Source organism: Brassica rapa, chromosome A01 (genome assembly GCF_000309985.2).
Source record: "Brassica rapa cultivar Chiifu-401-42 chromosome A01, CAAS_Brap_v3.01, whole genome shotgun sequence".
Taxonomy (NCBI): Eukaryota; Viridiplantae; Streptophyta; class Magnoliopsida; order Brassicales; family Brassicaceae; genus Brassica; species Brassica rapa.
In genome coordinates, this window is record NC_024795.2 from 5,867,844 (window position 1) to 5,895,690 (window position 27,847).

Genomic DNA, 27,847 nt, shown 5'->3' on the forward strand with positions numbered 1-27,847 from the left:
GAAGCTGCATGTTGAACTTATGGGTGATCGGTATATAATCCAATTTTGTTTAAATTATTGTTTTAAAATTTTTAAATTTAATTTTAACGTTTGAATTAAATATTTAAATAATTATTAATTTTGATATTATAATACAGTTTAGTATATGTCGTAACTCTAACTTGTTATAAAAATTGTTTAAATTATATTTTTATGTGAAATGAAAAATAAATAATTTAAATTTTAAAATTTTACTATGTTTTTAAACATGGGGTTTTCTTTTATTTTTAATATTGATATATTCATAATTATATGTTAAAATAAATTAAGAACTGACATAGTTATCCACAGTCAATCTAATAACTCAATGACCGAAAAATAATTAGATTCAACATTGGGTTTAAAGATTAATTAAACCTTAGTTCATTTCATTCCCATTAATTTGTGTGGTGAAAATAATATTTATTAAAGTATAGTATCAATTTTACTATTTCCAAATGACGTAATTTTTATTTATTGGACTTCATAAGGTAGTCGACAGTTTGTAAATTGTAATATTGAAAGTAGTGGATCACTGATATTTTGGAATTTAAAGGGTGACATTACAAAATATGCATACATCTTAGAAGTAGTTACAAAATTATTTTATTAGTAACATATATGTATATGACAGGATTGGATCCGAAAATTTTGGAACAAAAGTGGAAGTTACAAAATTATTTTATCGAGATGGTTATATGATATATTTAGATAATCAATTAGATGCAGTTATATTTTAAGTTGGACTGGACTAATATCAATGGGACATGTTCTTGTTTTAATAGTATTGATATAAATTTCATAATTTTTAAAAATTATCTATAACTTATTAAAATTAAATCATTTTAAATATATTCAAATTCTGTTCAACACACCCCATATATGTAGATCTTGAAGAGCGTTTAAATACGACGGCCTAATTGAAATCCAGCCCGTTTGGAGTCAATGTTTCTGTTTATTTGACCAGTTACTTGGACCAAGTCTGCTATTTGTTTAACCAGCTTTTCAATTGACTTAATTAAAAACAATAATATAGTTATTTAATTATTGTCGTTGTACGAAAATTCATCAGGCAAAAGAGATAGATAATAATTTAGGTTATATTACGTCATAATGGAATAGTAAAATGATATAAATTTGTTGACAAGTAAAAGGTTATAATTGAATTGTTTTCCTTCTACAAACTTTTTTAAAACTCAAAAGAATATTGTTGTCTGCCGTAACACACCATGTTTATTGCAAAGTCAAGGCTTTGATCGAGTCTCCTACTTTATCATCTTACAGGAAAAAAAACATATAAAAACAAAAGTCTAAACATCTTCCAATTCTTTTCCATTTTCTCAAAAATATATGTTTTCCATTTGTATTTATATATACCATCATAATATTCTACCATCTCCAATTAGAAACAGTTAACTCAAAAACGCTTCAGTTATATCTCTTTTCCTCTGTTTTTGATTTTTCTCTCTCTTTCATTTTTCCCGGGAAACAACAATCCGAGGAACACACCAGTAAGGTAGATCCATCTACCAAAACCCATCGTGTAATCCAATCAGTGTATTCAGACATGAGTTTAGTCAACGGGAGAGCGTTGACCTCTCTCCTCGCGGCGTTGACCATCATCGCTATCGCCATGGTGGTCGTTGACGCGAGGTTCGTGGTGGAGAAAGAGAGCATAAGAGTTCTAAACCCGGAGGAGATGAGGTCGAAGCACGACGGGTCGATCGCCAACTTCGGGTTACCCGACTACGGCGGGTTTCTAATCGGAGCAGTGGTTTACCCGGATAGTAAAACCGACGGTTGCTCTGCTTTTGGTAAAACCTTCAAGCCCAAGTTTCCTCGGCCCACTATTCTCCTTCTCGATCGTGGAGGTAACAACACAACAACAACAACAAAAAAACATCTTTAAAGTTTAAAACATGTGTTCTGTCTTTTTGAATAAACTACAAAAAATCATGTCTGAAAATTTAGATTTGAGTGTAAAAATCTAAACTTTAGTCTCTCATGTTAACTTGAGAAGCCAATAGGACTTGAAAGGGCTTTTTTTCAATATAAAAATAAAAAGAATTACAAAATTGTTCCAACTTATTGATTCGCACTAAACCTCTGGTAAAGATTTAGGCTCCGAATGGTAACGTGTGGACATCTGCGGAATAAGTGTGGTGCAGTTCAAATAGTAATAAAAATATATAAATATATAGGTACATGTAGATATTTTTGTTATTATTAAAGGTAGTACAATGCGGGACAGTTGGTTACCATTCAAAGCCTTAAACTATAAACTCTCAAGTCTTTATGATTCGTTCTGTTTTTTAGGTCCTCTGTTTTTGATGCTCTGTTTCAGGTTGTTACTTTGCGTTAAAGGCATGGAACGCGCAGCAAGCAGGAGCAGCAGCTGTTCTCGTCGCAGACAACAAAGACGAGCCGTTGCTAACAATGGACTCACCCGAAGAGAGCAGAGACGCGGACGGGTTTATAGAGAAGCTAACAATCCCCTCGGTGCTAATCGAGAAATCATTCGGAGACAGCTTAAGAGAAGGGTTTAAGAAAGGCAAAAACATAGTCTTGAAGCTAGACTGGAGAGAATCTGTTCCTCATCCTGATCAGAGAGTTGAGTACGAGCTCTGGACTAACAGCAACGACGAGTGTGGCGCACGGTGCGATGAGCAGATGGATTTCGTCAAGAACTTCAAGGGTCATGCTCAGATACTCGAGAAGGGAGGTTTCACGGCGTTTACGCCGCATTACATCACTTGGTTTTGTCCTTTTCAGTTTGTGAACAGTCCGCAGTGTAAGTCTCAGTGTATAAACCATGGGAGGTACTGTGCTCCTGACCCTGAGAAGAATTTCAGAGAAGGGTATGAAGGGAAAGATGTTGTGTTTGAGAATCTGAGACAGCTTTGTGTGCATAGAGTTGCTAATGAGAGTAGCCGTTCTTGGGTTTGGTGGGATTATGTTACTGATTTTCACGCTAGGTGTTCAATGAAGGAGAAGAAGTATAGCATAGAGTGTGCTGAAAATGTCATCAAATCTCTGAGTAAGAGTTGTTTAAATAGAAAACATTTTTTTTTATATTTTGTTATGGTTTTATGAATTTTCAAGAATTCTCTCAGATTTACCCATTGAGAAGGTCAAGAAATGCATGGGGGATCCTGAGGCTGATACCGACAACGAAGTTCTGAAAATGGAGCAAGTAGTTCAGGTTGGTCTTGTTGCTTTTTTACTTGTTGGTTGGATACATTTAAGTTTGGTTACTAATTGAATTGGATGTAATATCATCAAGCTTGGTCGCGGAGAGCGAGGAGATGTTACTATATTGCCAACATTAGTCATCAATAACGCCCAATATCGAGGTTTGGATTGCTTATATGACTTTTTAAGATACTGAAACTTCTGTAGATACTGAAGTTTTATGTTGTTACTGTTTGTGCTTGTGAAGGGAGACTGGAGAGAACAGCTGTTCTGAAGGCGATATGCGCTGGATTCAACGAGACATCAGATCTTCCCATTTGCTTAAACACAGGTTTAGAGACTAATGAATGTCTTGAAAATAATGGTGGTTGCTGGCAGGATAAAAGAGCAAACATGACTGCTTGTAAAGTAAGTCATAATTCACATCTCATTGCTATATTTGTATCAATTTGATTTGAAATGTTTATTATCGGTCCTATAATGTTTTGAGTTTTCTTTTGATCAGGACACTTTCAGAGGAAGAATCTGTGAGTGTCCAGTTGTAAAAGGTGTTCAGTACAAAGGAGACGGTTACACTTCATGTACACGTAAGTTGTTCACACTTCACACAACATAACACTCAAATGTTGAGACCCGTTTCTCGAGTTTTGTCTGAATTTCTGGTTTGTAATTGAGTTTTGCAGCGTATGGGCCTGCTAGGTGTACTATTAACAATGGAGGTTGCTGGTCTGATACAAGAAATGGAGCAACATTCTCTGCTTGCTCAGTTTAGTGATTCTCTTGTTACAAATCCTTTCAGTGTGTTCTTGTTTTAATTCATATCATCTCTTTGATATTTATTTACAAACTACTACTTATGAACAATCAGGACTCTATGTCTACTGGCTGCAAATGTCCTCCAGGTTTTAAAGGCGATGGACTCACCTGTGAAGGTAAGGCTTCTCAAGAGTCTTGTCCTGAATCTTTAGCTATTTTTCATTAACCAGTTCTGTAATTATTGTGTTTTGATTTGGCTCTGTTGCAGATATCAATGAATGTAAAGAGGGTTTGGTGTGTCAATGCAGCGGTTGCAAATGCAGGAACACATGGGGAGGACACGGCTGTAGTTGTTCTGGTGATCGCCTTTACATATCCGATCAAGATACTTGTATAGGTAAAATTTATTTCATTCATGACTCAAATTTCAGATCATTTACATTTTTCTAAGCCATTATATAATTTCAGAGAGAAATGGATCCAAAACAGCATGGTGGCTCACACTCTTGATACTAGCAATCGTCGCAGTAGCGGGTTTAGCTGGTTATCTATTCTACAAATACCGGTTCAGGGTACTTTTCTTGATTCCACAAAACCATTTTTGAGTTCAATGGTTTTATGATTATATATACTTAACTATTTTTTTTCTTTCTTTGCGGTTTTTATCATACAGTCTTACATGGATTCAGAGATTATGACGATAATGTCACAGTATATGCCACTTGAGAGCCAAAGAGCTCGTGAAGTTCCATCAGAAGCTGAGCCGTTCACACACAACTCTACAGCCTAATATTATACTATGACCAAAGGAGCCATACCTGTCCTGTAGTTGTATTATTTCAGGAACAGATTCACAAAGAAATTGTCTGAGATCACTCACTGTATATATATGATATACCTTGTAAAAATAAAAGAGTGAGATAGAGAAATGTCTATTTAAAATATCAAAGTTTGGGGACATATTTGTGAGAAAAGAAACAAAAGGTAGAATAGAAGTTGTGCTTTCATTGAGAGTTGAACTCAAGACCTCCCGCTTACTAAACGGGTGCTCTAACCAACTGAGCTATGAAAGCTTGTTTGTTGATTAAGTTGTAAGATTTTGAAATAGTAGGGCCTTTTCTATATGATAGAAAGATGAGGGCTATGTTCTGCAATATAACAAGAAAAGGCAAAATAAAATAATGGAATGTGCTTTCATTGAGAGTTGAACTCAAGACCTCCCGCTTACTAAACGGGTGCTCTAACCAACTGAGCTATGAAAGCTTGTTGTTACTGAAAATAATAGTCCCATAAAGATTAAAACATTATACTTTTATAGCTTTCCCTCTTGTGTTTCTACAGATTCGATGTCAGAAGCAAGGACAACATTTGTGACAACGGTTAAGTAATGCACAGGAAAATGTTCACTGGAAAGATCATCAAGCCACTTGATATCTATCAAGAACGGTCTTTGTCTTTTGGGTTTAGAGCTGAAATACTTGGTCCCCACTGCACGATGAAACTGGAAGGTTCTGTTTTTGTTTAGTATAACAATTTAACACATCTGCATGGATCAGTTAAGAGTAATTGTGTTAGATTGTTTTAATCTCAATATTTAGTGTACGAGTCATATCTCTTTTCTTTATGGGCTGTCTTGCTAATGGGTTTGATTAGCCAACAAACGTTTTGGAACCATCTGTTGGCTTTTTTCTGATCTAGAAATGGTTAGTTACAAATAAAAACCATTTGGTGGGACTAGTCTAAAACTCAAATTAAACTTTAATTATTGGCTGATTAATTCCATTTTTTTCCAATGGTGTATTCATTTTCAACATTTGAGACTAGTCCTGCGTAATTAGTCTCAAATGTTTTAGGGCAGTTGTGTCCCTTACGCTATCATTCAAGTTCAATGTTGCTAGTTAAAAAAAGTATGTGGTCAAAGTGGCATGATAATTAGTCTCGATTTGAATGGACTATTTACTTATTTCGCTTAATTAACCTTGTGATAGACGAATCAATTAAATCATGTTGCTTTTCTTTTACTCTTTGTTTCGTAATTACTCTTTACAAGAAAATTTTACGGTCCCAACCAAACGAACCTACCCCTGGTTATACAGAACAATAAGCAACTCATATCATATATTTGGCTACGTATGTGATACATTGACTAACATGGTTGTTAATCATTTAATTTAATTTATCTTATCTTATTATATCTTATATTATTTTGAATATCTTGTTCTTGAAGTAAACTAATCACAATTCTGAACGAGCATAATGAAATTACAAAATATATCACTTTGAATTTAAGATCAAATTAAGTATATATAGACAACCAAACAATAGAAAATATATAAAATTATGAATCTTGACCTTTTTGGTGGATCGAAGATAATTCCTTTGTCTCATCCTTTTGGATTTAGAATCAAGTTGAATGGAATACTCACAATTTAATTGTAATTGTTTCCCCATTTTCAATTATAGAACAAGTTGTTGTACGTAAACTTGATTCGATCTTGCATTATCACGGTCAACCAAAGTTATATATAATAACTACATTTGATAATGACATATAGTTCTTGATGTGTTATTCCATTTTTATTTATAACTAGATGGGACATAGCACTATAGGAGTGATTTAAATTTAAGCTAGATTCCGAAAGACAACCGTACTATATATCTACAACTAACCCTAATTATTATATAATTTTTTACGGCAATGGGATGAAATATAGTAAGAACACGTACTTGTTTCAGTTGTTTGTATAAGTTCACGAGTTTGTTCTTTACGTCGATGAAATTAAATTGGGAAACATCAACAAATATCAAGCCTAGTTTGATATGTTGCATGTGATGATAACTTTTTTATTTGACTCGGTAAGGACGATATTCAAGGCATATTTATATAATGACGTATATTAATGTACATTCATAAACATATATAGATAAAAATGGAAACACAACTGCTCTCTTTATCGTGAAATGGTTGACGTGATGAGAAGCTAACACACTAAACCAAAGCAAAACTGATACAAAAAATATCATTCAAACCAAGTCATTGTCTCAACCACTCTTTTTCATTGGCCAAGGTCAAAGCCATGCATCATCATATTTTAAAAAAACTTGATGTTTCTTTATTTCATTAACATTACTTAAACAGCTAAACTTCTTGAAAAGTAACAAAAAATAAGCAAGTATGAACTTCTCACAAATCGGGTCTTTGATATAAGCAAATGATTGCGTCTTAGAACAATATAAACAATATACAGGAAGAAAAAAGATATCGTGTAGAGTCGATACTCTAAATATTCAGAGTAGCAATCATATGTATTTGCTCGATAAAATGTTACTATGAAATGACTTGTGAAATCGAATGACTGGAAACCTAATCATTTTCAACTTAACTGCAGCTTTTTCATAAGAAAAAAAAAAACAAAAAGAGATATGATCGCAACTTTTGGTATGGAGTTTAATTAGAAAATAAATTGATCAGCATGCATGAATCTGATTTTAGCATGTCAATAGGAACAAAAAAAAGAACTGAGTAAAGACAACTTTTCTCTGGTCAATTGTCATAATGCTTAAAACAAAACCTGGACGCATATCTTGAAAATCTGATATAATTAAAACTAAAATTAACCAGCGAAGCATATATGAAAGTCTATAATTTTACAAGTTTGATATGAATATAATGTGTACGAACATGTTTTATATATTCAGTGGAGTGTGGACTGTTGTTCCTAAGAAGACCAGTGTTTAATTTGTCAAAGTTTTTAGGCACAGTTTGATTGTACACGGACAATCACGTACACACACATATGATCGTTGACCTTTGCCGCTATTTATAAAAGCCAAAACATTTATCTACGAGCCTTCCCATTCCATTTTCCCATCTCTCTCTCTCTCTCTTACACATTGCCCAGTCTCTTCATTAACTCTTTCTCTCTCTAAACATCAATAAAACAGTAACCAGAGAAAAACAGAAGAGAGAGAAACTCTACATTTATTCCCAAAGCTTTTGTCCTCAGCATTTACACATAGAGAGAGAGAGTGTGTGTGTCCCTATGCACCGTTCTGATGACTAATCATCTTTCTCCTTCAATCAATACAACAAGAATCAAACTAATGCTATAGAAACTACATACAGCTTCTTTCTAAATAAAACAAGAAGAAGAAACCATGCAGACTCTTCATACTCTTCTTCTTGCCATGTTCATCCTCTGCTCTTCACTCGGTTCGATTTCGGCTCAAACCGGTCCAACCGATGATCTCCACAATCTTCTCGAAGCGAAGAAATCTTTCGTCACCAATCCAGAAGAAGACGATCCTCTCCCCCAATGGAACTCTGTCAACATCAACTACTGTTCATGGACCGGTGTCACATGCGACGAAACCGGTTTATTCCGAGTCGTAGCCCTTAACCTCTCCGGTTTAGGCCTAACCGGTTCGATCTCTCCATCGTTTGGCCGGTTTGACAACCTAATCCACCTCGATCTATCTTCCAACAATCTAGCGGGCCCCATCCCAACTGCCCTCTCCAACCTTTCCTCCTTGGAGTCTCTCTTCCTCTTCTCCAACCAGCTCACCGGCGAGATTCCTCCTCAACTCGGCTCCCTCTTCAACCTCCGCTCACTCAGGATCGGAGACAACGAGCTCGTCGGAACCATCCCGGAGACGCTAGGGAGCCTCGTGAATCTCCAGATGCTCGCCTTAGCCTCGTGCAGACTCACGGGCCCCATACCGAGTCAACTCGGTCGACTCGCTCGAGTTCAGTCGTTGATACTTCAAGATAACCAACTCGAAGGACCTATCCCGGCGGAGCTAGCGAACTGCTCCGACCTCACCGTGTTCGCCGCGGCGGCGAACAGTCTTAACGGGACGATACCTGCTGAGTTAGGACGCCTCGAGAACCTCGAGATACTCAACCTCGCGAGCAACGGTCTCTCCGGAGAGATACCGAGTCAACTCGGTGAACTGAGTCAGCTCGAGTATCTTAACTTGATGGAGAACCAGCTTCAAGGTCCTGTCCCCAAGACGTTGGCTAATCTGAAGAATCTTCAGACACTCGATTTATCGGCGAATAATCTCACCGGAGAGATACCTGAAGAGATCTGGAACATGAGTCAGCTTCTTGATTTGGCTTTAGCAAACAACGGTTTCTCTGGTTCTTTACCGAGGAGTATATGTTCTAACAACACAAACTTAGAACAGCTGGTTCTGTCTGGAACTCAGCTCTCAGGTGAAGTTCCCGCGGAGATCAGCAGATGTCAATCGCTTAAACAGCTTGACTTGTCGAACAATTCTCTAACCGGCTCCATACCTGAAGCACTGTTCCAGCTAGTCGAACTCACGGATCTTTATCTCCACAACAATACCTTGGAGGGCAAGTTATCTCCTTCTATATCAAACCTCACCAACCTACAGTGGCTTGTTCTGTATCACAATAACTTGGATGGCACGTTACCTAACGAAATCGCCGCCCTGAAGAAGCTAGAAGTTCTGTTTCTATACGAGAATCGTTTCTCGGGTGAGATCCCCAAAGAGATCGGAAACTGCACGAGCCTACAGATGATTGATCTCTTCGGGAATCATTTCGAAGGAGAGATCCCTTCTTCGATAGGAGCCCTAAAGGAGCTTAACTTGCTTCACTTGAGGCAGAACGAGTTCGTTGGCGGACTTCCCGCCACTTTAGGTAACTGCCACCAACTCAAAATCTTGGATTTGGCAGACAACAAGCTCTCCGGTTCGATTCCTTCCTCCTACGGATTCTTAAAGGGATTGGAACAGTTCATGCTTTACAACAACTCTCTCCAAGGAAGCCTTCCGGATTCACTAACCAATCTCAAGAACCTCACCAGAATCAACCTCTCTCACAACAAGCTCAACGGTACGATCCTTCCACTGTGCGGCTCCACCTCTTTCCTCTCGTTTGATGTCACCAACAACGAGTTTGAAGATGAGATCCCTCTCCAGCTAGGGAACTCTCCGAATCTCGACCGTCTCAGGCTAGGCAAGAATCAGTTCACAGGAAGAATCCCTTGGACGTTTGGGAAGATCCGTGAGCTGTCTTTATTGGATATCTCAAGCAACTCTCTTACGGGAACCATTCCGTTGCAGCTAGTCTTGTGCAAGAAGCTGACACACATTGATCTCAACAACAATTTTTTGTCCGGGCCTATACCTCCTTGGCTTGGAAAACTTTCACAGTTAGGAGAGCTGAAGCTTTCTTCTAACCAGTTTGATGGATCTTTACCTACTGAGCTGTTCAACTGCACAAAGCTGCTTGTGTTGTCTCTTGATGGAAACTTTCTCAATGGATCGATCCCTCAGGAGATTGGTAACTTGGGAGCTCTTAATGTACTTAACCTAGATAAGAACCAGTTCTCAGGTTCGCTTCCTCAAGGTATTGGCAAGCTTAGTAAGCTATACGAGCTTCGGTTATCGAGAAACATCTTAGCAGGAGAGATACCTTTAGAGATTGGGCAGCTTCAAGATCTTCAAAGTGCTTTAGACCTCAGCTACAATAACTTTACTGGAGATGTTCCTTCTACTATTGGGACGTTGACAAAGCTAGAGACTCTTGATCTCTCTCATAATCAGCTGACCGGTGAAGTTCCTGGAGCTGTAGGAGATATGAAGAGCTTGGGGTACCTCAACCTCTCTTTCAATAACTTCAGAGGCAAACTCAAGAAACAGTTCTCAAGATGGCCAGCTGATTCCTTTATAGGCAACACAGGTCTCTGTGGAAGTCCTCTTAGTCGTTGCAATAGATCTGGAAGAGACAACAAGCAGCAGCAAGGTCTTAGTCCAAGATCAGTTGTTACAATCTCAGCAATCTCAGCGTTGGCAGCCATTGCTTTGATGATACTTGTGATCGCGCTCTTCTTCAAACAAAGGCATGATTTCTTCAAGAAAGTTAGAGATGGAAGCACTGCTTACTCGTCGTCAAGCTCCTCCTCTTCACAAGCTACGCACAAGCCTCTCTTTAGGACAGGAGCGTCTTCAAAGTCAGATATCAAGTGGGATGACATCATGGACGCCACGCATAACTTGAGCGAGGAGTTCATGATTGGATCAGGAGGCTCTGGGAAGATTTACAAGGCCGAGCTTGAGAGTGGTCAGACCGTTGCTGTGAAGAAGATTCTATGGAAAGATGATCTCATGTCTAACAAGAGCTTCAGCAGAGAAGTGAAGACCCTTGGGAGAATCAAACATAGGCATCTTGTTAAGCTGATGGGTTACTGTAGTAGTAAGTCTGAAGGGTTGAATCTGTTGATATATGAGTATATGGAGAATGGAAGTGTATGGGATTGGTTTCATGATGAGAAACCTGAGGTTGAAAAGAAGAAGAAGGTTTTAGACTGGGAAGCAAGATTGAGAATAGCTGTAGGATTGGCTCAAGGAGTGGAGTATCTTCATCATGACTGTGTTCCTCCAATCCTCCACCGTGATATCAAATCCAGTAATGTGCTCCTTGATTCCAACATGGAAGCACACTTGGGAGATTTTGGTCTGGCCAAGGTCTTAACTGAGAACTATGATACTAACACAGAATCAAATACATGGTTTGCTGGCTCTTACGGCTACATTGCTCCAGGTACTTGTCTTCTTCTCAATCTTCCTTGCTTTTTGCATATAACAAATGTTCAAAAAATCGATAGACAGGTAATTATGCACTGGGGAATATTTGATTAGACGGACACCTAGACCAATATTTTGAACCGACTTGACTGATTTTTTAAAAATCATTTTGTTTATTTCCGGTTTGACGCCTAGACCAATTTTTAGAACATTATTAACTTTTTAAAAATCTAATGCTTTGAAATGTGTGTGTAGAGTATGCTTACTCATTGAAGGCGACTGAGAAGAGTGATGTCTACAGTATGGGGATAGTGTTGATGGAGATTGTGTCCGGTAAAATGCCAACTGAGTCAGTGTTTGGCGCAGATATGAGTATGGTGAAATGGGTTGAAACACATCTTGAGATGGCCGGTTCTACGAGAGAGAAGCTAATAGATCCAAAGCTTAAGCCGTTAATGCCATTTGAAGAAGAAGCAGCTTATAAGGTGCTTGAGATTGCACTTCAGTGCACCAAAACTTCTCCACAAGAGAGACCATCTTCTAGACAAGCATGTGATAGCCTTCTACATGTCTTCAACAATAGAACTGCTGGTTATAAGAAGCTGTAAAGTGATGCCTGCTAATGATTTTGGAGACATGAAACTGCGATCTTGATTTTTTTTTCTTTCTGAAATTCTGTATTTGCATTTGTATAGAGTGGCAGTCCCACAAATATTTCTTGTTTTTGCTTGAACATTTGCATATATGTATCCGCTACTAGTAAGTCATATTGCTTTTAGCATGCAACTTGCGCCAAGTTCTAAACCTGAGTTTTTTAAATGTTCCAGTCTAGCAAAAAGAAGATGTAGTTGTGACTTGTGAACAATTTTGAAGTAACAGTGGTCCATCGCAACACATACATTCTTACTCTGCTCCTCATGTACATAAGAACACAACATACATTTCCATTGAAACACTTTACTGATGACTTATCATTTGCTTGACTCATTTTTAGATCTCCGTTTACTTGCTGGCTAAGGTCTTCATCAAACACTCAACGTTTAGTTTATTCTTTTATCTTTAGCTGCTGGTTCACTCACAGAAGAAGCACATGATGCACCAACCTTAAGTGAATCCCCACTGTAAGCTTATGTGGTCTGAGGGATTTTCTGGCGATGGTTCCTCTCTTCGGCATCATGCTACGCTTCTATTGCCAGATGAACCTGCTGAGTTCTGGTATTGGAGAATTTCCATTTTTGCTCAGTTTACCAATAACATTAATTATAATCTTTTGGCTCTAGTAATGCACCAGCACAAACACATATGTTATTTATTCTTAAACTAGGGTATTGTTTGGACGAATCTAAATATGATTCTTTGGACAAATTCTTCTAAACAAACAAAACACAAAAGCAACGAACACGTAACAACCATTTGATTCATTTTCCTCCCGTCTTTGAGCAGACAAATTAAGGAAATTAAGGCTTCTCATTCGAAATTATTAGCCAGGTACAAACAGTTTTAACTGATTCAGATTGTGAAACCACAAATCTTTTAGGTTTATTAACCAAAAACACTGAATGAAAGAGCTTAATGCGGAAGCCAAAGAGAAAAAAAAGGAGAAGAAAAGCTTTTACAGGGAAGATCACAAACAAAACAAGCACTTGATACAACTTCAGAGGAGAATATACTTCCTTTCTGAAGACTTCAAAAGATCACTCAAAAATTAATCCCGATCTTCATCTGCATTACAACAAAAGAAAAACAAAAGAAGAAAAGTTTGAATATTTTTCAAGTCATATAAGTAAAATGAGCATGCAAACTTATTCAATCACCAACAGCACAAGAAACGTGAAACACCAATTTTCCGCCACACCCTCACAAATCAACAAGTGATTTTGTCATGAAACTAAACAGAAAAGTCAAGTGATCTTTATAACACGTGTCAAAAGACAACTATGACTCCCTCCAACTATCAAACGCCAGAACCCAAGAAACAATCGAAAGCTTTCCACTCTTATTGAGAGTGTGTGAACATACTGTTGCTCAAATCATCTAACAGTGCATGACTAAACTTCAAAAAAAGGTTTAACATATATGAATCAACACATGGAACAAACAAAGCGAATCAGCAAAGACAAAACATACCGAAGTAACGGCGCTCGTTGGCAGCTCTAGCCTTATTGAGCATGACCTCGAGATCTTCCTTAAGCTTCAAATCCCATTTCACAAGCTGGTTCGCGAACACAGCACCAAGTCACATACCCACCACATGCTCCCACGGATCTAATAAACCAGATTTTCACAATAACCGAAAACCAAAAATTAGGGAGGGTTGTTGAATTTGGGATTGGTGGACTTACGGCGCATGTAAGGGAGCTTGCGGAGAGCGTTGGAGTACATCTGGGTACCCAGACCCAGCAAAGCTCCCACCATTGTCGCACTCAAAGGCATCGTTTCCTTCTTCTTGGTCGATGAGTCTCCTCTCCGATCAACCTCCGTTTCCCTTTATTATTACATTTATATTAGATAAGGAGAATTCGGCCAAAAAAACATGAACTTTGCACGAATTGCCAAAAAAAACATGAAATTTTGGGCTGACTAGAAAAATACCACGCCGTCAACAAATTTAAAATTAAAAATATGTAAACCCAGGTTGGTTGGTCAAATGACAAGGTATTTTACCACTGGGCAACTGGCACTTTCAATGTACTTACTAACATGTTTATTTTTATTTGATACATGTTAAATATAAAAAATTCTCTAAAAACTTAATAAGATCTTTAAAATTCCAAAAAAATTAAAAAATAAAGAAGATTTTTATAAAATTAATTTAGAAATTAAAATTAAAAATAAAATTTTCTTTTTCTTTTTAAAAAATAAAAACTCTTCCAAAATTTTCTAAAAACTTAAAAAGATCTTTAAAATTCCAAAAAAAAATAAAAAAATAAAGAAGATTTTTATAAAATTAATTTAGAAATTAAAATTAAAAATAAAATTTTCTTTTTCTTTTTAAAAAATAAAAACTCTTCCAAAATTTTCTAAAAACTTAAAAAGATCTTTAAAATTCCAAAAAATTGAAAAAATAAAGAAATTTCTTATAAAATTAATTTTGAAATTAAAAAAGAAAATAAAATTTTATTTTTTCTTTTCAAAAAATAAAAAATCTTCCAAACTTTTCAATTTTTTTTAATACATTTGCTAAAAGTTGAAGTTAATTATACACACATAAAAAGTTGATAATTGTAACTTTAATTTTTTGCATTTTATTATAATTTTTTTAAAAAAAATTGGATTTTTTTTTAAATGAAAAATTTGGAAATTTTTTGATTTTTTAATTTCAATTTTAATTTCAAAATTAAAGATAGAGTTTTTATTTTTTAATTTCAATAAAATTTTAAAGATCTTTTTAAGTTTTTAGAAAATTTTGGAAGAGTTTTTATTTTTTAAAAAGAAAAATAAAATTTTATTTTTAATTTTAATTTCTAAATTAATTTTATAAAAATCTTCTTTATTTTTTTAATTTTTTTAGAATTTTAAAGATCTTATTAAGTTTTTAGAGAATTTTTTACATTTAATATGTACCAAATACAAGTAAACATGTTAGTAAGTACATTGAAAGTGTGAGTAGCCCAGTGGTAAAAGACCTTGCCATTTGACCAACCAACCTGGATTCGAATCCAGGGGTCTACTTATTTTTAATTTCAAATCCTGTAAAACGACGTCGTTTTCAAGAGAGATGAAACGACGTCGTTTCACTTAACGTCAACATTTAACGTCTAGTTAACACTGTGTTAACTGAGAGTTCACGGCGTGCTAAATTGGCAAGTCAATCCTAAGTTTATTAATAAACTAAAAAAGTCAATAAAAGTAAATGATTTTTTTGGCCAGGCTCGAGTACAGGTTTTCTTTGGCAATTCGTGAAAAGTTTATGTTTTTTTTGGCCGAATTCTCATTAGATAAGATATACAATTTTTTATTATATTTTCTTGTTTTTTACATTTTTAACTTTTAGATAATTTTTATTACAGGTAAATTTTAGATAATTTTTATTATATTTTCTTATTTTTTACATTTTTTATTTATATATAATAATGTTGATGTTAAAAACAAAAGAGAAAAATAATAAGATAGCATCAAACCAAGTTTTTTTTTCTAAAAGTAGCATTCAAGGCTCAAAGTCACAAAAATAGGTTTCATTAAATAGGTAAATATACACTTATATCAATTGGATTAATTAATCCAAACCTTAGGGTTTAGAGTTAAGGCGAGGGTTTTTGGAATTAGAGTTTAAAATTTAATAAAATAAAAAATAAAAACTAAAAAATTAAAAATAAAAATTTAAAAAACAGTTTCAAAAAGTATTTTTGAATTAATAAAAGAAAATTTGAAAAAAAAATTTCAAAAAAAAGTATAAAAAATTTTGAATCTGAAAACATATAATCTGAAACTATATAAAAAAAATTTCATTTTTTTATTTTTATTTTATTTTTATTTATTTATTTTTGTTTGTTTATTTAATTTTAAACCAAGGGTATTAGGGATATTTTACCCTTTAATGAATGTCATTTTTGTGATTTTCTTTTTCTAGTGCCATTTTTGAGACAAAAACTCAAAAGGTGCTATTATTGACAATTGCCCAAAACAAAAACTCATATACTTGCAGAAATTTTTAAAAATGTTAATTTTAAAATTTTAAATTGCTAATTTTTAGATAATGCTATAAAACAATTTATTTTTATTTTTAATGGTAAAATCTCCAACTATGTTTATTTAATGTAAAATCCTAAATTAAATATTTACCGGTAGTATTGATAATTATGACCGGTGATGGTTTAATTCATTAAATAAAATTAGTTTAATGGTTTTTTCGTTAAATACTTTGTTTGAGTGTTTTTGCCCAAAGTTGAGGTGTTTTTATGTTAAAAATCCTTGTATTTACATATATCCTGATTGTTTTGGGTGGATTTTAGTTTTTAGTTTTTGAATTTTGAATTTTGTTTTTTAAGTTTTAATTTTTTTGTTGATTTTTGGTAATTTTTAATTTCTATTTTTTATTTTTGTTTTTAATTTTGCATTTAAATTGAATAAAATAAAAATTATTGTTAATGATAAAAAGAATTATTTTGAAACTAGTAAAAATATAAAATGAAACAATAATATAGACATAATTTTGTAATATAGACAGAATTATCAATAAATTCAATTTTTTTTACATAAGTTATTTAGTATTATGAAAATAAATAAATAAATAATGTGAATCCAAACTTCTAAGATCATATGCTATGTTGGTGATAGATTTTACCAAAAAAAGTATGTTCCAAAATAGACGGGAGGAACCACATTTGTCAAAAAGTGAAATTACAACATGATGCACATAGATATAGTTGGCCGTTGTGTTAGACCTCAGCTACAATAACTTCACCGAGATGTTCCCTCTACTATAGTCTATAGTGACTTTAGCAAAGCTAGAAACTCTTGATCTGTCTCACAATCAGCTCACCGGTGAAGTTCCTGGTGTTGTTGGGTATATGAAGAGCTTGGGGTATCTCAACCTCTCTTTCAACAACTTTCAAGACAAACTCAAGAAACAGTTCTCAAGATGGCCAGCTGATTCCTTTATAGGCAACACAGACAACAAGCAGTAGCAATGTCTTAGTCCAAGATCAGTTGTTACAATCTCAGCGTTAGCAGCCATTGCTTTAATGATACTTGTGATCGCTCTCTTCTTCAAACAAAGGCATGATTTTTTCAAGAAAGTGAGAGATGGGAAAAAATTGTGCACTGAAAACATTAGATTCCAAAGTTTACTGAGCACAATATTGAAAACGTAAGAAAATTTAACAGTGGTTGATGATAAAATTACAAAGTGCCAAATTTTAAGTGGATATCTTATATATTTGAGCAACAATCACTTATGTGTTGGTATTTATTTACCAAAATTTAGCTAAATTTGTTTTTTAAAATGACACACAGCACGCCAAGACTAAATTTTCAGTTAATATGTGTTTAACTTTCTATGACACTTAAGTCAAAGACTATAATTACCTTACATAATAAGTTATATGAAATAGATGACAATATAGTCATACTGAGTTACCATAAATCATTATAGTATACAATTGGAAACGTATTTGATATTATTCATAAGACATGTCAAAGACTATTTATTTATTCCATACTGAGTTACCATAAATCATTATAGTATACAATTGGAAACGTTTTTGATATTATTCATAAACTTAGAAAAACAAAATAGTTTTATTGTAGATTCATATGATAATGGGATCATGTTTTGTTACATGTAATTAATACATGAGTTGGGGAAAAAAGTTGGGAAAAAACGTTTTTAGGTAACACTAAATTATAAAACATGATAATTCAATTACACTGATCCTTGAAGTATCCAGATTCATGTCTAGCTAAACTAAATAAAAAGTGTTCAAGTCAAGTCGGTAAATACATGTATCAATTGAAGAAAAGATACTCTTTTAGATAACACTAAATTCAAAAACATGATAATTTAATACCACTGATCTTTGTAGTATATCCAGATTCATGTCTAGCTAAATCCACTGATTAAATAAAAAGTGTTCAAGTCAAGTCACTCTAATGTTACCGGTAAGTTTGAATAAAACAAAGGTAATACATGTATCAATTAAACTAGTCAACTCCAATTTAGAGAATGCTATAAGTGTGCTCTCCCTCTTTCTTTGACACTGTCTGAAAACTTTTATTTTTAGTTTTAAAAGTTACAACTTAAATATACAAGAATCAACTCATCTATATTTGGAATTTTTTCATTATACAAATTACAAAAGGTAGGATTATTTACCTAAATAATATTTGTGGATGAAAGTAACAACAAATCTATTAAAAATCAAACAGAGAGAAAAACAGCACATACTTTTATTTTTTCTTCTTGCCTTTCTTCTCCATTGATCTGTTTTGGCCTCTGTCTCTTCGTTTTCCCCTGTTCTGTCTCTTTGCTTTCTTCTTGTCCATCAAAACTTTGTCCTCCTTGTTCGAAAAATTTCCATCATTGATGCTCTTGTTCTTGTTCTTCTTCTTCTCTAGAAGAGGTCAAGAAATAAGAAATTATAGACAAAGATCCGATTAAATAGGATTTGTGTTCTTGATTTTGGTGTTGCAATAAAAATGGCGTCATGATGACATCTGACGTAGAAACGTCTCAGGCTTTTAATTACGTATTAAGCCCCCACGAGAGATGCATCCGAGGAGACAACAACAACAATAAGAAGACCAAGAACAACAACAGCAACAACAACAATGTCCGAAACATACACGTCGCCTTCGAGAAGAATCTCAATGTTTTTGTCAGAGATCATCTCGATAACGTTACCGTTGCCTCCGGTGAGAATGGTGATGAATCCACCAAAGCGGTTCCTGAATGTTCTTCCAACAAATCCTCTGTTTTGAAAACAGAGGAACCTCGGTTATCATCGTCCTCTATAGGATCCGACCCGGATCCGAATTTACCTCATCCGGGTCAACAAGATAAGAACACGTCAAGGAAAGAAACCATGCCGGCTTCTTCTCTGGTTCAGATATGGGAGGCAAGGACAACGAGCTCGAACCAAAACCAAACACAAACCGATAGCAGAACGAGTTCTTCAGGATCAAACGTGTTAGAGAACTCAGAGTCTCTTATTGAGGAACCAGTCAAAGAATATGAACCAATACAGCCAGTTCAAGAAGGAAAAAATGAAGAACATAAAGAGGAAGAGATTGAATCTGACTCACAATCTGTTTCTGGTGAGAAGGAAAGAGAAGGCGTAAGAGTTATGGATATAATCAGGAAACTAAGCAGCGACACGGAAACAACAACGGGTAATAACGACAATGGAAGCAGCAGTAACGAGAACGGCAAAGAAGTTCAGACAACAACAACAGAAACAAGAACTTTTCCTCAGGTTTCTTGTTCCCCAAGAATAAGAGGGAGACAAGCATTTGCTGATTTATTGATTCAGATGATGCGTGATCGTGAAAAGGAGCTGGCTAGTTTGTTAGATCGCCATTGTGTTTCAAAGTTCACGCACCGGGGAAGGATTCAGGTATATATGTAATTGCTTTTATATCAAACGAAGACTGGTGTTAAAAATTTAGGGTTTAATTAGGGCTAAAGATTTGTTTTGTTGTGTGTTTAGTCGACGCTTAGGATTCGGTGTTACGAAAGGTGCATTGCGATTCAAGATAAGTATCGGTCTAAGTCATGGGCACCAGGATCTGATTTAAACCGGGCAGGAGGATCTGATTTAAACCGGTCACCACGAGGGTCTGGTGTGATGCATCTTCTCAAGTAGGTATCTAATGTTTTATGGTTTGTAATGCAGTTCTTGGAGAGATATTTAACTCTGAAGTAAATGAAATGAAATGCAGGGAGAAAAATAAGACAAATTCTGATAACATTTCTAGTTCTGTCTCTTCTCGGTCTAGGGTGATGGAGAAAGATCCTCAGAAGTCTTTGGAGAAGAAAGCTGTGGAGGAAATAATGGAGAAGATTGATGTCAAGGAGGTTCGAGAAGTGGTTTCTGCGGTGGAAACCGCGAAGAAAGCTGTCCTGAGTGAACTTGTAGAGAACAAGAATGGTTCAAAGAAATCCACTGGAGAAACTATTAAGAAGGAAAGTGCAGAAAGGAAAGGCGAAAAGCGAGAAACAATGGCTCAAGAAGTGGTTTCTGCTGTGGAAACCGCAAAGAAAGCTGTCTTGAGTGAAATTGTAGAAAACAAGAATGGTTTAAAGAAACCAACAGGAGAAACTATTAAAAAGGAAGTTGCAGAAAGGAGAGGCGAAAAGCGCGAAACAATGGAGAAACCTGTTGCTAAAGAAGGTCTTGAAAGGAGAGGCGAAAAGCGAGAAACAATGGAGAAACCTGTTGCTAGAGAAGGTCATAAAGGGAGAGGCGATAAGGAGACGGTCAAGAAAGCTGTTTTGAGTGAAAGTGCAGAGGGTAAGAGTGGTTTAAAGAAACCTATAGGGGAAACCCTTCAGAAAGAAACTACAGAAGGGAGAGGAGATAAAGGAGAAACAAAGGAGAAAGCTATTGCTAAAGAAAATGTGCAAGGGAATGTTTTGGTTGGAATAGCTGAGAAGGTGAACCGATGGAACTCAGAGGAGAAACTGAATAGGAGTAGATGGACAGAGAAAGGTAAAACTGAGACCAAAGCTAATACTGAGAGAGTTGATAAAAATGATGTATTAGAAGATGCTAAAAGAACCAATAATGTCCAAAGTGGGGAAAAAAGCAATACTACTTGTGAGTTTCCTGAGAAAGAAGTAAGAAGAAAGGAAAAGGAAGATTGTGTTTCTGTAGAAACTAAGTCCATAGAGATTGGAGATCCTCAACAAGGGACTGCACAAGAAGAGGAAAAGGTTGTCCAGGAGACAACAACCAGAAACAATAAAAATGGTTTAAAGAAACCTACTGAGAAGGAAAGTAAAGAAGGGAGAGAAATGGAGGAAAGTGTAGAAGGAAACACATTTATGGGAATAGCTGAGAAGGTGAAAATGTGGAACTCCAAGTACAAAAAGAGTAGGAGAAGATATTCTATGGACAGAGGTAAAGGCAAAACAGGCAAACCTAATACCGAGAGAAATGAAGTGTTGCAAGAAGCTTCAAGGAGAATCATTAATCTCAAAACTGAGGAGAGAAGTATTACTACTTCAAAGGAGAAAGTTGTTGGTACACAAGAGATTAAGGATAAAAGAGAGAGTAGTAGAGAAATAATGCAGTGTGAACCTGAAGAGAAAGGAAGAAGAATGAAAGAGGAAGAGCTTTGTTCTGAAGAAGCCAAGTCCAAAGATATCACTGAGGTGAAAATCATGAGTTCTCAAGAAGTTATTATACCAGCAAAAGAATCTGCATGTCATGGCTCTCCAGAGAGAGGTAAAGAGCTAAGTGCTTCACTACAAGGTGAAGAAATGTTTATTCTGCAAAACCTAGAAGACAAGTCTACTAAAGAGACTGATGGAAACAATTTTCAAGAAAATATAATTGAAGAAGACTCTAGAGAGAAGGCTAAAGAGAAGAATGCTTCACAACAGGATGAAGAGGTGAAAGAAGTAGCAATAGAGTTTGCAAATGATTGGGATGAAAAAGAAGATGATGATGATGATGATGATGACTATGAAGATTATGGAGATTTTGATGATTACATTGGAGAAATCTCAACTGATTGGATCTACGATGTGTCGAGGCCTCGAAGTTACTGGGAAGAGTTAAGGAAAGAAAGGTACCTTGAGGTTCTCAACACTGAATCTGATAAAAAGGACATATGTAACCTTATCCAGAGGTATATAACCTATGATAATTTCTCAAAATTCATTTATATTTTGAGATTGTAATCTTTTTTTCTTTTTTGCAAATTGCTGCTGTGCAGCCGAACAGTTTCCAACTTCTTGACGAGTGACTTGCGACAAAAAATCGATAATTTGATGACAAGTCTCGTGCAGAATCACCTAGGCGTACCAATCAATCAAGAAGAAGACGAAGAAGAAGAAAAAGAAGAGTGGGTTGAAGAGTGCTCAGCAAGGAACCAAGAATATAATGAAACAGAGGAAGAACCAGAGAAGACAAATCTTGAAGCTGCAAGCGACACAATTCTTGAAGCTGATCATGACGCTTGCAGCCAATCATCAGAAAGGAGTAGCACGTTGATGATTTCGTGGAGTTTCAGGGATCAAGATATCGACAAGGATAACGAACCCACAGCGTCTTTATCTCTCCCTGAGCCTTCTTCTGCCACAAGTCAAACTGTGAGTTTTGCTTTTCTTCAAGTTAGGTTACGTGTTGGTGAAGTAAGCTAAGATCTTCACTTTTTTTTGGTCTGATCTTCACTTAACAGACACAGGAAATGCAGATGATAAGTGATCTCAGGGAACAAATGGAGCAGCTTCAACGAGAAATGCTAGAACTGCGAAACACTGTTAAATCTTGCACTGATATGCAACTTCATTTCCAGAAATCTTCAACTCAAGATTCTTGTCGCTCTGGTCAGTTTTGTTAACATCGCATTAAACGTTTTAAAATTCTTTAACTGATGAAACAATCTTGTAGGCTCCTCTGCGGAACAAGGAGTAGAAACTAAGAATCCGTTAAAACGCAAGTGTTGCGTTTGCTCTGAGATGCCTGTTGAGTCACTTCTGTATAGGTACGTGCGTTTGCCATATCGCTATTTCAAATCGCAAACTCTGGTTTAGTAACTAGCGGTCTTGGTATTTATTTTTTTGTTTCTTTGTAGGTGTGGACATATGTGCACGTGTCTAAAATGTGCTCATGAGTTGCAATGGAGCAGTAAGAAATGTCCGATTTGCATGGCTCCAATCGTCGATGTTGTGAGAGCTTTTCTTGATGCTTAGGATTTTAAAAAAGAAGAACAATATTAATTTATCTGTTAGTTTGGAATCTGATACATCTGATTATACCTGATAACATTTGTTTGCCTTGTTGTTCTGCCATGTTGAGATCATTACAATAAAAAGTTCCGATATACTCCTCATATCATATGGCTTGTGCGTGGGACAATTCAAAAGTTAGAAAACTCCCATTGCGAATACTTTGCATTAGGCCTATATTTCCATATCATTTGGCCAATTAAACAAATCCAAAATGAGTGGAATATTAGCAATCGTGCAGACAACTTAGGTTATACTGAACCCAATGATAAAATAACTTCTTGGATGTATGGATCTAATATTAATAAACAAGTATTTTCTTATATTGAACATTAGATATGATCAAAGGAATTTCAAGACTACTAGTTATGAAAAAGAAGGCAAGTAAATCCAAAAACTTTATAATATGATCAAGTGGACTACACATTCTACATGTAGAGACAACTCAGACAAGACTACATCTAGCTTAGCCAATATTTAGGTTAGCCAAAAGCTGAGAGCTAGATGCTGCCTCAGCTTAGCTTAACTTTTTTAAACAATAATGTGGCCAAAATCAACTATCTTGGAGATGTCTCCAATGTCTTCTACATGTTAAATAATTAAATCTATCAGATGTGTTAAAGACTCAAAGCTATATATTGATGGACAACCCATTTATGGGCTTCAATGATACTTGGTCTTTTGCCTATGGCTAATTTTAGGCCTACGTGGCCTTATCATATTAAGACCCAATGAGTAGGAGATGTCTTGACTGAAACGTTGGAGAGAAGCCGAGACGTCACGCTGCCCTGGCCGACAGGTGGGTACTGGAGACAACGCCAGGTCTCCCACAGATGTTGGAATCCTGTAAACGAATTAACGAAACTGCGTAACGGAAAAGTACACAAAAAATTACGGTAAGAAAACGCGGTCGCGATTCATTCTCTATTTCAAATGTCACATTGTCACCCCTGAATATTCGTATACAAAAGTTAAGAAATTTTAACCGGTTTAACTAAAACTATATGATTCATTTGAGAAGGCTGTATGCCATCAGCTTTTTAATGCTTGTTGGATATATATTGGCCAGTAATAACATGTATACAAAATATTTTTGTCGTTAATAATGCAGATGAATTTGGCGTTTAGCACATAAAAACTGTTTGTTTTCTTCAGATGCATTATTAATTATCATGTAAACAATTTTCGATTAGTTGGTAATCATCTTTAATTTTTCTTTTCTTTATGACCTTTCCTTCCCTTCCCTTCACTTTACAGTTTCCATTATGACGTCTGCAAGTCAAAATAGTACAAAAATAGGTAATGTGATTACTCAGAGAGACCTTTAAAGAGGCTTTTATTACAAATACAAATAATGTCGCCAAAACCTAACACTTATTTAAATAAATATTCTACCTAGCCAAACGAAGAAATCTATTTTCCTTATAAAAATAATAATTATTATATTTTATCTGTTTATAAAAAAAATAAAATTACGCAAAAGCACACCATTTATACACAATTCTGTTTAATTTATATTACATTTTTCTTAAAAACGAAATTAACTAATAAAACACTCCTAGCTAAATGAACAAAAAAAAAGACTTCTGGCTAATAGCTACCCCTGCATAGCATGATTTGCCCAAGTAGTGATGGATTCAATGTGTCTAATTCCAGTATATCTTTTTTTATAAGTTGTTTTCATTAGACCCTTCTTTATGTACTAGATATACAAAGATTAGCAAAAGAAAAGAAACATCACTTACTAAAATAAAATAGCATATTCAGGAAATATCACGGAAATAGCATTTTTTTAAAAAAAATATAATGAATATAAACACACTAACACAGGTAACAAAGACAAAAAGAAGAACAGCTTTGTGTGTGTATACACATTAACATACAGAGCAGAGAATAGAAATCGACTCGACTCGTTGAACCATAGAAAGAGAGAGAGAATCTATTCATCTTCTTCTCTGATTCTAGAGCAGATCTAGTAGCGAAGACGATAAGATCCATCGCCCATGGCCAAAGAGAGAGACCATCACCCCAACAAGGACAAGAAGCTTCTCGTCGGCGTCATATGGAACTTCTCCACCGAGCTCAAGCTCATCTTCATGGCGTTACTCGTCATCTTCACTCTAGCCACTCTCTTACCTTTCATACCTTCTTCATTCTCCCTCTCCGCCTCAGATTTCCGCTTCTGCATCTCGCGCTTCTCCCCCGCCGTTCCCGTTAACATCACATCCACCGCCGTTAACGTTACACCTGAAAAAACCTCTACAGAGCCGGTAGTGTTGGATAACGGCGTTATTAAACGGACGTTTACTGGTCACGGCTCCGCGGCTTATAACTTCGTCACGATGAGCGCGTACAGAGGCGGCGCTAACTCATTCGCCGTTATCGGCTTATCATCGAAACCCCTCCACGTGTACGGCCACCCTTCGTACCGATGCGAGTGGGTCCCTCTCGACCCGACTCAGGACCCGGTTTCCACAACCGGGTTTAAAATCCTAACCGACTGGGGATATGGACGGATCTACACAACCGTCGTCGTGAACTGCACTTTCCCAACAACCTCCGCCGTGAACTCCGGCGGGAATCTCATCCTCCACGCCACCACCGGAGATCCATCGCTAAACCTCACCGACTCGATCCCAGTCCTAACGGAATCTCCAAACTCCGTCGACTTCGACCTCTACACCTCCTCCTCCTCCGCCGTCAAGAAGTACGATTACCTCTACTGCGGCTCGTCTCTCTACGGGAACCTAAGCCCGCAGAGAGTCAGAGAATGGATCGCGTACCACGCGAGGTTCTTCGGAGACCGTTCGCATTTCGTGCTCCACGACGCCGGGGGGATCCACGGCGACGTGTTCGAGGTTCTACGGCCGTGGATTGAGCTAGGGAGGGTGACGGTGCATGACATTAGGGATCAGGAGCGGTTCGATGGGTATTATCATAATCAGTTCATGGTGGTGAATGATTGCTTGCATAGGTATAGGTTTAAGGCCAAGTGGATGTTCTTCTTCGATGTCGATGAGTTTATGTATGTTCCGGAGGAGGAGACGATTAAGTCGGTTATGGAATCTTTGGAGGAATATTCTCAGTTTACTATTGAGCAGATGCCGATGAGTAGTAGGATTTGTTACTCCGGGGATGGTCCGGCGAGAACTTACAGGTAATGTTAATTATAATCTCGTTATAGTTTTGGTTAATGATGCTTTAGCTAAGCCTAAGACGCATGTGTGATGTGTTGAGTAACGTAGAATATAATCACGTAGTTTTGATTGGCTTTTGTAATATTATTATGGAACAAGTATATGATTCTGTCAACACTTGGTTAGAAAAAGTCTTTGAGCATTCTGTATTAGTCTTCTATGTCGGTCCAGATCTTTGCTTTTATTTCACGTCACATTATTTGAGTGATATATATATTCCTAAGATTCTAACTTTAAGATTGATCCGGCTTTTGGTTGGCAATTATTTTGTTTAACTAAAAATAATATTGAATTCTGATGTTGATAATCAGTTTGGTACGGTTATGGTTTTACTTCTTAATCTTATTTGTTTGACTCAGATTGAATGTGTAATGGTTCTTGTTAGGACAAACATTTCAGTTATGGTTTGATTTAGTTGAGTTTTTTTAGATTATGGTGTGGTTAAAATTCACTGCGTCTCAAATGGCCATCTCTCCTAGTTCATAAATTGTAGACTGATTTGATCTCTAAACGCTAATTTTCTGTAATGGTTCAGGAAATGGGGATTTGAGAAAATGGCATATAGAGACGTGAAGAAGGTTCCAAGACGAGACCGGAAGTACGCGGTCCAGCCACAAAATGTATTTGCAACGGGAGTCCACATGTCTCAGAATCTACAAGGGAAAACATACCACAAGGCAGAGAGCAAAATCCGTTACTTCCATTACCACGGTTCCATCTCTCAGCGTCGTGAGCCTTGCCGTCACCTTTCCAATGACTCGAGAGTTGTATTTGAGAATAATCCTTATGTGCTCGACACTACGATCCGCGACGTTGGTCTTGCTGTGAAGATGTTTGAGATGAGAACGATCGGTGACCGACTGCTTAGGACACGACAATGAAACATACTTTAATGTATTCATGTTTAATTATTAGAAAAGAAAGGATTAGAGTTTATGAAGTGAGATGGGGGATATGTTTTACTTTAGTGGTTTCTTTTGGGCTATTCTTTTATTGTATTATAATTTCGGTATCGGTTTATAAATTCTTAGTATATATTTTCACTGTCAAGAATAAAATTCTATAGTCTATTAACGTTGACAACAAATTCAATTCACCATTCGTGACAGAAAAAGCATATAATTAATTTTCTTAATAATACAGAAAGAGGGTTGGAACTTTTCTTAATAAGTTTCTGTCTGGACGGAGTTTTTTAATTATTTTGAAATTTAGTTTATTGTATTATTAATTATCGACAAAAGAAGATAGCTTTGTGCTTTGGGAGGTCAGGAACGTGCCTTTAAGCTTTTCTTGACGGCCACCGAATGGGCCTAAACGTGGATCCCAACGTAGAAGGAACATCTGGGACCCACATTTTGTGGTGGTTAGAATCTCTCAAGTGGCAGATGCGCTAGAAAGTGGTCGTAGCTTAGCTGCACTAGATACAAGTGTTCCATAATCATATGACTATTTTCCTGATAATTTTCTTTACTTTTTGCTGATAGAAAGTGTTAAATTACGAGATCTTACGTGTGAACCTACAAAATTATTTTCATTAGCGACTTGATTTCAGACAATAAACATCGTAATCATTTTTCTTAGGTTTGTTGCCTTGACTTTTGTTAGAACATGGTTATTAGAAGTTTTTAAGGTGGGATTCTTATCAGAATATAAGAATATGTTTATTAACTTTTAATTAAATTACTAAGAACCGCTAAAAACTCTATAACCCCCAATAATCATGCTCTAA

The 27,847-nt window shown here is 36.0% G+C and overlaps 5 protein-coding genes and 2 non-coding genes across 8 annotated transcripts; 4 read left to right on the forward strand and 3 right to left on the reverse strand.

Moving 5' to 3' along the window:
- Positions 1 to 615: 615 nt before the first annotated feature.
- On the forward strand, positions 616 to 4,977 carry LOC103857975 (vacuolar-sorting receptor 7). The gene is made up of 11 exons (XM_009135234.2): positions 616 to 1,889; positions 2,363 to 3,055; positions 3,132 to 3,220; positions 3,302 to 3,371; positions 3,458 to 3,618; positions 3,716 to 3,797; positions 3,894 to 3,976; positions 4,079 to 4,142; positions 4,235 to 4,363; positions 4,435 to 4,538; positions 4,640 to 4,977. Exons 1-11 carry the CDS (start codon positions 1,586 to 1,588, stop codon positions 4,754 to 4,756), a joined length of 1,896 nt encoding a protein of 631 aa, XP_009133482.1. The 5' UTR covers positions 616 to 1,585; the 3' UTR covers positions 4,757 to 4,977.
- Positions 4,966 to 5,039, reverse strand: TRNAT-AGU. Its single transcript has one exon. It is a non-coding gene; the product is annotated as a tRNA-Thr (tRNA).
- A 116-nt stretch (positions 5,040 to 5,155) lies between these two features.
- On the reverse strand, positions 5,156 to 5,229 carry TRNAT-AGU. The gene has a single exon. It is a non-coding gene; the product is annotated as a tRNA-Thr (tRNA).
- Positions 5,230 to 5,305: 76 nt separating this feature from the next.
- On the forward strand, positions 5,306 to 13,156 carry LOC103857982 (LRR receptor-like serine/threonine-protein kinase GSO1). The gene is made up of 2 exons (XM_009135247.3): positions 5,306 to 11,542; positions 11,782 to 13,156. The coding sequence occupies exons 1-2, from the start codon at positions 8,125 to 8,127 to the stop codon at positions 12,132 to 12,134; spliced, it is 3,771 nt and encodes a 1,256-aa protein (XP_009133495.1). The 5' UTR covers positions 5,306 to 8,124; the 3' UTR covers positions 12,135 to 13,156.
- LOC103857990 lies at positions 12,997 to 14,298 on the reverse strand. The gene is given in 3 exon segments (XM_009135259.3): positions 12,997 to 13,248; positions 13,654 to 13,791; positions 13,869 to 14,298. Coding segments are annotated over 3 exon segments (246 nt in total). The 5' UTR covers positions 13,960 to 14,298; the 3' UTR covers positions 12,997 to 13,231.
- Positions 14,299 to 16,016: 1,718 nt separating this feature from the next.
- Positions 16,017 to 24,738, forward strand: LOC103858000 (transcriptional regulator ATRX). 2 transcript variants are annotated; one of them, XM_033273075.1, is made up of 7 exons: positions 16,017 to 19,580; positions 19,674 to 19,825; positions 19,906 to 21,819; positions 21,907 to 22,282; positions 22,387 to 22,519; positions 22,584 to 22,677; positions 22,768 to 24,738. In XM_033273075.1, exons 1-7 carry the CDS (start codon positions 18,672 to 18,674, stop codon positions 22,883 to 22,885), a joined length of 3,696 nt encoding a protein of 1,231 aa, XP_033128966.1. In that variant the 5' UTR covers positions 16,017 to 18,671; the 3' UTR covers positions 22,886 to 24,738. The 2 variants fall into 2 exon arrangements, with proteins under 2 accessions (XP_033128966.1, XP_009133519.1); XM_009135271.3 differs by having other exon boundaries at positions 16,020 to 19,580; positions 22,372 to 22,519.
- On the forward strand, positions 24,676 to 27,186 carry LOC103858013 (galactan beta-1,4-galactosyltransferase GALS3). Its single transcript, XM_009135296.3, has 2 exons — positions 24,676 to 26,078; positions 26,654 to 27,186. The coding sequence occupies exons 1-2, from the start codon at positions 24,925 to 24,927 to the stop codon at positions 26,997 to 26,999; spliced, it is 1,500 nt and encodes a 499-aa protein (XP_009133544.2). The 5' UTR covers positions 24,676 to 24,924; the 3' UTR covers positions 27,000 to 27,186.
- Positions 27,187 to 27,847: the final 661 nt, after the last annotated feature.